The sequence below is a fragment of the Stegastes partitus genome, unplaced genomic scaffold (assembly GCF_000690725.1).
Source record: "Stegastes partitus isolate 25-593 unplaced genomic scaffold, Stegastes_partitus-1.0.2 Scaffold21, whole genome shotgun sequence".
NCBI classification, from domain to species: Eukaryota; Metazoa; Chordata; class Actinopteri; family Pomacentridae; genus Stegastes; species Stegastes partitus.
In genome coordinates, this window is record NW_007577752.1 from 520,036 (window position 1) to 530,739 (window position 10,704).

The 10,704-nt window shown below is 40.0% G+C and overlaps 1 protein-coding gene across 3 annotated transcripts; it reads right to left on the reverse strand.

Moving 5' to 3' along the window:
- Positions 1-136: 136 nt before the first annotated feature.
- Positions 137-8,331, reverse strand: LOC103366433 (patatin-like phospholipase domain-containing protein 2). Of its 3 annotated transcripts, none has more exons than XM_008294166.1 (9): positions 8,042-8,331; positions 6,514-6,746; positions 6,356-6,421; positions 3,911-4,120; positions 3,749-3,806; positions 3,437-3,646; positions 2,408-2,549; positions 2,173-2,265; positions 137-741 (listed from the first exon to the last, which is right to left on the reverse strand). In XM_008294166.1, the coding sequence occupies exons 1-9, from the start codon at positions 8,226-8,228 to the stop codon at positions 648-650; spliced, it is 1,293 nt and encodes a 430-aa protein (XP_008292388.1). In that variant the 5' UTR covers positions 8,229-8,331; the 3' UTR covers positions 137-647. The 3 variants fall into 3 exon arrangements, with proteins under 3 accessions (XP_008292388.1, XP_008292384.1, XP_008292396.1); XM_008294162.1 differs by having other exon boundaries at positions 3,749-3,809; XM_008294174.1 differs by lacking the exon at positions 2,173-2,265 and having other exon boundaries at positions 3,749-3,809.
- Positions 8,332-10,704: the final 2,373 nt, after the last annotated feature.

Genomic DNA, 10,704 nt, shown 5'->3' on the forward strand with positions numbered 1-10,704 from the left:
TTACCTTTATTTGTATACAGCGTGAGGCTGACGGTTTTATTTTTACTTATACAACATGAGAATTTAAAAAAAAAAAAAAAAAAAAAAGAGTCAAAAGTTGAGCCCAATATGCACTAAAGCTGCCGGAGGTACTGTGTGGTATTTGGACAGTAATGTAATTTATTTTTTTTTTGCCTCTGGACATCACCACGATGGGTTTAACATGAAGAAACTTAATGTGAAACTTAATGTGAAGAAACGAAAGTTCTGCACTGCTCCCCAGCTTCGTCATCAGGCTTTAGAAAATCTAGCCCATGATGGGAGACTTCAGCAAATCACAGGGCTTTAAGTTTTTAGTTACCCTCTCTCTTAGTTTTCAAGTAGCCTCGTTGACTCCACATGAGTCAGATAAATCCATACAATCCTTTCTCTTCAGAGCAAACACAGAGATTGGTCACAGGATCATAAATAACGATCCTCTGAACCAATGCTGGTAAATGCAACATATAAAGCTATTTATTTGCAACTCTAAACAGTCTTTTTTCTGCCTGACTTGTGGTTGCTCATCCATCTGTGTTTAACGCCACTTTGCCACACGCAGGTGCAGGTGAAACTGTATGGGTTGAGATAAGGGAGAGAAGGTTGTCCAGGTTGTCCCAGTATAGTTTTCAATTAGAATTGGGGATGATTGTTGACTTTAAAGTCTGGTGCCTGAGGTCTGAGTCAGAGAAGCTGCTGCTGCAGTGCTGCTCTGGAGATGGCCTGGAGAGTGCAAAATAAAAAAGACCATCATATAAATCAGAGGGTTTGCAATGAGGTTATCTATTTATACTAGCAAACGACATTGTTCATATAAAGATTAATAATTCCAATTCTGGTCACAATTATTGGCACACTCATCATATAGACTGTCCCCTGAAAAATCTAATCTAGTTAAACAACTCTTCTATAAATATGGAAATTAGGAGAAAATAGAAATTTAAAGGATTGCAATGACACTGGTGTTGATACCTTTTAAATTAGATTGGAAAGAACAATTACTTCCGATTCACCTGAGATACAATATACAGCACAAGTGAGTACGCCCCTGTGCACTATCACTAAAAAGCAAAATGATTTGAAACCGTCATCCTACAGTAACTGCAGTACTTCTAAACTGAACAGCAGGTGTTTGTGCTTGTTAAATGAAATAATCAAATGAAACACTCACAGAAACATGATCTGTCCTAAATCACATAAACATGTCCAAATTTGTTAACTTTTGACATGTTTATGTGATTTAGGACAGATTTTAAGTAGTTTCAGAAAAATTTAAGTCATTTGGAAATATTCTGAGTAACAACCTACATGGATAAAAGTCTCCATCCACTTGTAAGGATCATGTTTATCATCCAGTCTTTAGTTTCCAGTGACTCCTAGAACTCTGAATGTTTTTATTGGACCATTGAAACATGAATCTTTGTCACACACACACAAAAAAAGTCTTCTTGTATTCTTTTATAGACTCCAAGCCTGATTTTTCAGTTCCCATGTAACTTCTTTGGAACCATGATGCAGACATGCAGATAGACACAGCCCAATGATCTAAAATTGAAATAGTTCTGGTGTTTGCAGGCTATTTTGTAACCATGTTCATGAAATTAGACCAGCTGAAAGTCACAGGTCTACTCAGTTTTGTGTCACTGCCCACTGGTGTATTGTTGAACTGAGTTTATACTTTTGAGCCTCCATTTTAGATTTAGTCTTTTTAATGTATTTGACAGTTTATAGAGGAAATACTCTACTTGTCAACTTAGAAATAATGCAGTTGTAAACAGTAATATTGCACACATCCATAGGAATACAAGACTGGCAGAAAAGAAAAAAATGGACTGTTTTAAACCTGATCTCAGTTATATTGTAAGTCTTTGGAGACAACTGAAATCGGATTGCAAAGACGTCCAGTTCATTATCTCTCCATTGAAATCACTGTGTAATAACTGTTCATTAATTTCTTTGGACATTCCTTTACAATACTTTGATAATAAAAATCTGCTACATATCCAATTATTCTCTATTTATTATTGTTTGAAGATATTGCACGGGTTAAACAACAAAATATTAAGGGTGCCAATAATGGTGACCAAAAGTGTAGCAAACCAATGACTGAGATAAAAAAAACTATTTATTTAATAAACTCCAAGTTACACACACCTGTTGAGGTTGTCACCTCTGATGCTCGGCCTGCAGAGTTCTGCAGACGACGCTAACAGTTTGCAAACCAGTGCACTGCCTGATAATATCATGCTGTTGCAGTTTTAAACACAGAACACAACAAGTTGTTAGTCCAAGTTCATTTCCCAGCACAGTACGCATATGAATATGAAGTGACTGTTATTCTCTTGCATCATTCCTTTCCTTTCTAGTTATACAAGCGATTTCTCTTTACGTTTTGGTGAAGAGGAGGATCAGCTCGATGGGCAGGATGAGGAGGGTCAGCAGATACACAAACAGTTTTACAAGAAGAAAGTCTGTCAGCTGGAACCGCCAACTGCTACCGTCATAACTGTCTCTGCATGCGTCACACAGCACTGACACACACACACACACATACACACACACACACACACACACACACAATGTAGAGATTACAACAGCCTTATTATCTGTGTCACATCACCTGCCGTTCATGTAGTGTTTGGCATAATTCATCGTTGTTAAATTACATCCTGCTCTAGTACACTTAGTACTCTATAAAAAACAGAATATAAAAAAGTTTTTTAAAAAAAAAAGAAAAAAGAAAGAAAGAAAGAAAAAGGCTAAAATAAATAAATCTATTAAGCTGTAAGCGAAACAATAAATGATCTCAAAATGACTTTATATTCTGTTATTTTAGTGTGAGATGAGTTTTTTGGAGTAGATTTAACGGTAGCCCCTGAATGTAGCACATTGTGTACTTATTGTGGTTACTGTTGATTTTGATTGTATGTCCACAGGTCAGAGCTTCGTGGAAACTGTACAGCTGAAGGACATTCAGAGATAGTGGAAGACCACTTTGAAATCAATAAACCAGAACTGGGTGGGTTACTGGGTTTTTTTGTTGCTTGCTGTGCTTAAGTTGAACCAAAACTTGTTTTCTTTTCTCCTGTGCTTACATCTAGAGCTTTTTAATACAGCCAAATTCCCTATAAAGTTTTTCCGACTTATATATGTTTCTGTATCTGTAGTCAGACATAGAAGACTTTTATTTATATCTAACTTAAAACAAACATTTCTAGTGATTCCAGGACTTTGTGATGTTTGAGGCACCGAACAGGGTGTTCATCATTCCTCTTTCTTTTTTTGAGTCCTGTCTCTGGGTGTTTGAACAAATGCTTTTGCAAGAACAAAGTTGCTTTCAATAAAATAATATCTAACATTGGACCCTTTCTTTAACTTGTAAGCCTCTGCCGGCCTGATAATGGGCAGCTCTACTTACCTCTCTTAATCTCCACAGGGAGGTCCTCTATCACTCTATGGTCCAGCCACCTGTGATCTTCCCGATGAGGGTTTTGTCCATTCAACAGCATCTTCCTCCTTTTCCATTGTTCTGTTTGAACCACTTCCTTCATCAGCTCACAACAAAGAGATTTGGCTCTGCCTACTTTCACTGCTCTACTGCGGGGAGTACACTGTGCTTGAAGAAGATCTAAAACAGACAGTTGTTTGACATGTTTTGGTTGTTACACTTTGGTGTAATCATGAAGATTAAAGACGTAGCATTGAGGAGGATGAAGGTGGAGCAGCTCACCTCTTTCTCTCAGGAAACAAAGAGCATCCCTGTAGCCATTGTGACAGATTTCAGCCAGCTTCTATCCAAAACAAACAAACAGAAAACTGAAGAATAGTGGAAATTTTTAATGTTGAATATTTAAACTTCACTGCTTTTAAAGTCCAAGAAATCTGAACCCACCTCAAATGTGGGAGGAAGGAAGGACGTGCAGACACGATGCACATTGCCAGTGTTGACCTGAATGCTAACGTTGCCATAGTGGACCTCAAAGAAGTTGAATGTACCCTCTCTGGGGCAGATGTCATTCTCGCCTGAGAATGGGGCCATAGTGATGGTGTTTGGCTGCTCGAACAGAGGCATATTGTTGCTCAGGGCTCCATCCATGTAGCTCTGAGAGGAGAAAGAAAGGAATGAACAGGTGACAGGTATGTGGCATAAAGATCAGGAAAAAGCAAATTCAGCACCCTATACTAAAACATGTACTGTCTTTATGTAACAGGCATCAGTAGTATTTATACAATGAAACTGGATTAAAACTCACAGAAGTCCATATGTCTACTGAGGGTTTAGTGCATTCATTAACTTTTCAGTATGCTTTCTCCTCAATCTGTGTATTCTACTCTAGGTACTGATTGCCTATATTTTCCAGAATACCTTCTGCAGGTCTTCAAGAGGGAGACAGTTTTCAGAGGTGGGAACAAGCTTAGGTTGTAACCCTAAATTCAAATATCTTGTCTTTTGGCCTCCTGGTACATTGAAGCATATAATATTAGAGAAATAGACAGTTCTGCTCCTCTATAGTTTGTTGTATTTGTCTCTTTAGGACTGTTTGATGACAACTCGATTAAGAATTCCCAGACCAGGAAATTTTTTTTTAATTAACACTATGTTTGAAGCCAGATAAATATCCATGACCTCAAATAACATGTACAGTGCATCCAGAAAGTATTCACAACGCTTCACTTTTTGTTATGTTACAGCCTTATTCTAAAATGGATTAGATTCATTTTTTTCTCTCAAAATTTTACACAAAATACACCATTATGACAACTTGAAAAAAGTTTTTCTGAGATTTTTGCAAATGTATTAAAAAATTTTTAAAAAACTAAGAAATCATAAGTATTCACAGCCTTTGTCCAATATTGTGTTGATGCACCTTTGGCAGCAATTACAGCCTCAAGTCTTTTTGAATATGATGCCACAAGCTTGGCACACCTATCTTTGGGCAGTTTTGCCCATTCCTCTTTGCAGAACCTCTCAAGCTCCACCAGGTTGAATGGGAAGCGTTGGTGCACAGCCATCTTCAGATCTCTCCAGAGATGTTCAATCGGATTCAGGTCTGGACTCTGGCTGAGCCACTCAAGGACATTCACAGAGTTGTCCTGAAGCCACTCTTTTGAGATCTTGGATGTGTGCTTAGGATCGTTGTCTTGTTGAAAGATGAACCGTTGCCCCAGTCTGAGGTAAGAGCGCTCTGGAACAGGTTTTCATCCAGGATGTCTTTGTACATTGCTTCATTCATCTTTCCCTCAATCCTGACTAGTCTCCCAGTTCCTGCTGCTGAAAAACAGTCCCACAACATGATGCTGCCACCACCATGCTTCACTGTAGGAATGGTATTGGCCTGGTGATTGGTGGTGCCTGGTTTCCTCCAAACATGACACTTGGCATTCAGGCTGAAGAGTTCAATCTTTGTCTCATCAGACCAGAGAATTTTGTTTCTCATGGTCTGAGAGTCCTTCAGGTGTATTTTGGCAAACTTTAGGCAGGCTGCCATGTGCCTTTTACGAAGGAGTGGCTTCCGTCTGGCCACTCTACCATAGAGGCCTGATTGATGAATTGCTGCAGAGATGGTTGTCCTTCTGGAAGGTTCTCCTCTCTCCAGAGAGGAATGCTGGAGCTCTGACGGAGTAACCATCGGGTTCTTGGTCACCTGTCTGACTAAGGCCCCTCTCCCTGATCGCTCAGTTTAGACAGCCGGCCAGCTCTAGGAAGAGTCCTGGTGGTTCCAAACTTCTTCCATTTACGGATGATGGAGGCTACTGTGCTCAGTGGGACCTTCAAAGCAGCAAAATTTTTCTGCATCCTTCCACAGATTTGTACCTCAAGACAATCCTGTCTCTGAGGTCTACAGACAGTTCTTTCGACTTCATGCTTGTTTTGTGCTCTGACATGCACTGTCAACTGTGGGACCTTATATGGACAGGTGTGCCTTTCCAAATCATGTCCAATCAACTGAATTTATCACAGGTGGACTCCAGTTAGGCTGTAGAAACATCTCAAGGATGATCAGTGGCAACAGGATGCACCTGAGCTCAATGTTGAGCTTCATGGCAAAGGCTGTGAATACTTATGTACATATGATTTCTTAATTTTTTATTTTTAATACATTTGCAAAAATTAAAAAAAAAAAAAAAAACTTTTTGAAGTTGTCATTATGGTGTATTTTGTGTAGAATTTTATGGGAAAAAATTAATTTAATCCATTTTAGAATAAGACTGTAACATAACAAAATGTGGTAAAAGTGAAGCGCTGTGAATACTTTCCGGATGCACTGTACCTACATGTCTTCACTCCAATAAAACCCCCAGCAAGTTTGCAGTATAAAAAAATAACTTTACTCACCACTCCACGGTATGAAGGTGGGATGAAACCACAGTAAACTGGAAAAAAACAGCTACACATGAGAACCTGCAAAGTTACGCAAAGCAGGTTAAAACATAAGTACTGAGAAATCAGGTCCTCAGCTTCTGGTATTTTATTGAATGTAAGAGGTGTTCTACCTGAATTAGCTCCTCTCTGCTGGCAAACTCTGACACCAGAACGTTCTTCCCATCAGACAGCCGGGTGAGGGACACACAGAGCTTTCCAGAGGCCCGAAGGTGGGCGTCTTCTGGAAGCTTCTCCAGCAGGGAGTCACGAACTGTCTGCAGCAGGCTAAACGTTGGGTGGAAAACTCCCAGGGTGTGTTTTCTGGCCTCCTTCGCCGTGGTTAAAATGTTGACACAAAGCTGATCTGAGGGGCACAATGCAATGAAACCTGTCTTTAGGGAAAGTGATAAATTACAGCAACATTTACTGTGCAGAATAAGTGAATTAGTCATAGATTTAATTTGAATCAAATTTAACGATATTCTTATCTCGTCTATGTATTGTTTGTCCTTTCCTCAACATAGCCCTCCTGTTGGAGCTGCTTCATGCTTTCTTCACATAGACAAAATATATCCTTCCATCCACTATGCACCGCCTAATCCTCAGGGGCTGGAGTCTATCCTAGCTGACTTAGGGCGAAGGCAGAGGACACCTGGACAGGTTGCCAGTATATCGCAGGGCTACATTTAGAGACAGACAACCAAGCACACTCACATTCGCACCTACAGACAATTTAGAATCACCAATTAAACTCAACATGTTCTTGGACTGTGGGAGGAAGCCGGAAAACCCAGAGAGAACCCACGCTGCAAGGGGGGAACATGCAAACTCCACGCAGAAAGACCCCAGCCATTTCTGTTGTCTTGTCTTTCTACTTGAACTTTGGAATTTGCTCTAATTATTGCGTGAACTCTGTGTGAGTCAGTGAACCCTCCAACTGCAATGTTTACTACAAGTTTCATTTACAGCACTTGTTTTGAGATAACATATCCCTGACATTTATACGTGGCCAGGCACATCAACTGCTCAGAAAACCTAAAAGGAAACATGTCAGACATACATAGTGTACACTACATCAAACAGAATCTATCATATTGTTATCATTATAAAGTTTGATTTACCTATTACCCCCGTGCAGCATGAGTTCTCTCCAGGTTCTCCAGCTTCCTCCCACACAGTCCAAAAACATGTTGAGGTTAATTGGTGATTCTAAATTGTTCGTAGGTGTGAATTAGAGTGTGCTTGCTTGTCTGTCTTTAAGTGGCGACCTGTCCAGGGTGTCCCCTGCCTTTGTCCCCGCGACCCTAGTGAGGATTAAGCGGTGAATAGATAATGCATAGATTTACCTATTACCATCATAATATAACCGTTGCCATTTGATTTATTTCCAAAAATTGTAAAACAAATATTTGATTAACAAAACTTGTGTCTTTATTTGCAAGGTTAAGGGTCAGACTTTTGCAATAATTGGTAAGAGAGCAAAATACCACTTTCATTGCACAGAAGACTAAAATTATGGAAATCCTCCATCAGATGATCCTCATGTCAGAGAAACAAATGCTAATCTAAATAAAGTAATCTTGTAAAGTAGAGATATTCATCAACTGTAGTCCTTGAGGATTTAAGAAGACTCTGCAATGTACAGTAGATGTGACTCACCAATCGGAATCCCAACAGTCACAGCTGCAGCCACGAGACAACCAGATGATGCTCCACAGATTTTAGAGGCACCATCAACCAGCTGTGGGGCACGCTCGAGAATACAGCTCAAAGCTCCCACATAATAAATACTCCTGAATCCACAGCCTGCAAAAGAGATGTTCCACTCTTCGACCCAATTGAACATTTTCCCTGATGTTTCCACTGACTATAAGATTGGTGAGAACTCAGAACAACATCTCTAATTGCCCCCCCTTTTCCATCATCTCTTAGAGTTCAGCTGGTGCATTTGTATTCCCTTCAGTGCTGAATTAACCTGACTTATCCTCGCTACATTCAGAGGCAAAATGGGCAGGGCTTTAGTTGGCCATGTTATGACATTGCGCAAGCTACTCGGCTCAAATGTCACATGTTTACAACAGAAAGCAAGCTAGGTTCACTACAGTAACTGCAGTTAGGTCAACTGCACTACATGTGACACAATTTTCATAACTTACTTAACCAGCTCCATGCTGTGAGCAGCAGCAGAGGAGGGACAGGACTAGAGGGACCCGAGGAAAACAACATGAGCATTAGTGATGTGTTCTTAGGTGATTATGAAAGAGAGCACTTGATAACAAATAGATAATAGTTCATAACAGATTCCATTACAGCATTACAGAAAATGATATATTACACACACACACACACACGTGCGCGCGCGCGCACACACACACACACACACACATACACACACACACACACAAATATTCATCCGCTAATGGAGAAAGTCTGTCTCTTTACCAGCTAAATGTTATTAACCAAATAAAATACACAAAAAAAGTTAAGTTTAATGCTTCCACTGCACTACATTACTACGTACAAAGGGAACTACTATACTTTTTATTCCACTACATTTATTTGAAAGCTTTAGATACTTGTAAAATTAATATTTTACACATGTATAGCCTTATAAAAGACGTTTTTCACAAAATTTGAGTTTGCAACCTTGAATACCATTTCAAATGGATTTGTCTGACCTGTAGCTGCAAGACCTATTGTTGGTGTGGTAAATTCCTCAATGATGTGTGATCACACTGACTTCACAGGCTTGTGCTATGATGAGAGAATATTGGGGCAGTGAAATATGTTGAGATTAAAGTCAGAGTTGTCAGTGTCTCAAAGGTGGCTCTCTTTTAACCTGCTAGATCACTGTGGTAACTGACAGTGCACAGTTAACCTGCTTCAGAACAGAGTTTGGGATTCATGTTGGCTGTAACAAGCGCTACCATTTCCTTTCTTGATGATGTTCTCTTTGAGTCATACAGAAGGGAGGAAACATGCTAAATAATCTCACTGAACAAGGTTCCAGCAGTGCAAATTGCACATGTGGTGTGAAATGAGAATCCATATTCATACATTTATTTTATTGTTTGGCCCTGATTTGCTGCAGAGTCCATTTTACACTGTTGGCATTACAGCTAATAAAACGCAGATTAGAAAATTGATTAGTCTATTGATATTTATCACAGAGAATATTCAGTCAGTACAAATACATTTCACTTTGATTTGCCCAAAAACTAAAGTGATTTCCACGTATCTTTCATTGTGGGACAGTATCAGAAGTAAATGCACTTGTTTAGTATAATTTAAGTTTAAATGTATGAAGTTTAGAGTTTAAGAACTCCAGGCAGCGTGGAGCTGCATTTGTAAATGAGATACTTTGTGAGCTAAATTATGTGTGAGCTAACTAATCCCAGCTAAAGCAAAAGTGACAGATTTCACATCATAAGTGTGTTTCAGATGGATATTAATAAGAACGTCACAGCCATCATCTATACACTGCTTAATCCTCACTAGGGTCGCAGGGGGGCTGGAGCCTATCCCAGCTGACTCAGGGTGAAGGCAGGGGACACCCTGGACAGGTCACCAGTCTATCACAGGGCTACACTTAGAGACAGACAACCAAGCACACTCACATTCACACCTACGGACAATTTAGAATCGCCAATTAACCTCAACATATTTTTGGACTGTGGGAGGAATCCAGAGAGAACACGGGAAGAACATGCAAACTGTACGTAGTAAGATCCTGGTGCCCCCACCGGGACGCAAACCGGCGACCTTCTTGCTGCGAAGCAACATTGCTACCAACTGTGTCACCTTGCAGCCCTCACAGCCATCAGTGCCACTCAAACAGTGTTTAGGGAGCCAGAGGTCACTCGAGGTGGATTACACAACTGTGCTAAGAAGTAAACAACTTAAAGATCAAATGACACTTCAAATTTAGACTTCCTGAAATAAATCTACTGTTTCTAAGCTGACTTCAGACATCAGAAAGTAACCTTGCATCCACCGAGGATGACTGACAGCCTGAAATCAGTCCCTACATGAGTCCTATAGGAACAGCGAATGATCACCACCTACTGTTTGGCAGGTGTCTTCATTCAGTGCAGCCCAGACCATGCAGGGTGAAGCCTCTATTCCAAACCAGCAAAGGTCTGCTGTCAGAGCCTGCAGAATTCTTGAGGCTAAAGGCATCTCAGAAGTAAGTCAAGAAACACTTGACAAACAATTCAACACCTTGTCTCTTTGGGGACTCGAGCCATCGGTTGGAAATTACCTATCTGTATATCAACTCAGTGCCAATAAAAATACAGCATTTCCTTTCTCTACAAATTTTA

What these genes read in the sequence shown, in the direction of transcription:
- LOC103366433 (XM_008294162.1), bottom strand. Translation starts at nt 8,228, where the DNA reads ATGTTCAATTGGGTCGAAGAGTGGAACATCTCTTTTGCAGGCTGTGGA. An exon ending in GCAGAGAGGAGCTAATTCAG is followed by an intron (nt 6,422 to 6,513) that starts GTAGAACACCTC and finishes GTAACTTTGCAG; the next exon opens with GTTCTCATGTGTAGCTGTTT. An exon ending in ATCCTCCTCTTCACCAAAAC is followed by an intron (nt 2,266 to 2,407) that starts GTAAAGAGAAAT and finishes AAACTGCAACAG; the next exon opens with CATGATATTATCAGGCAGTG.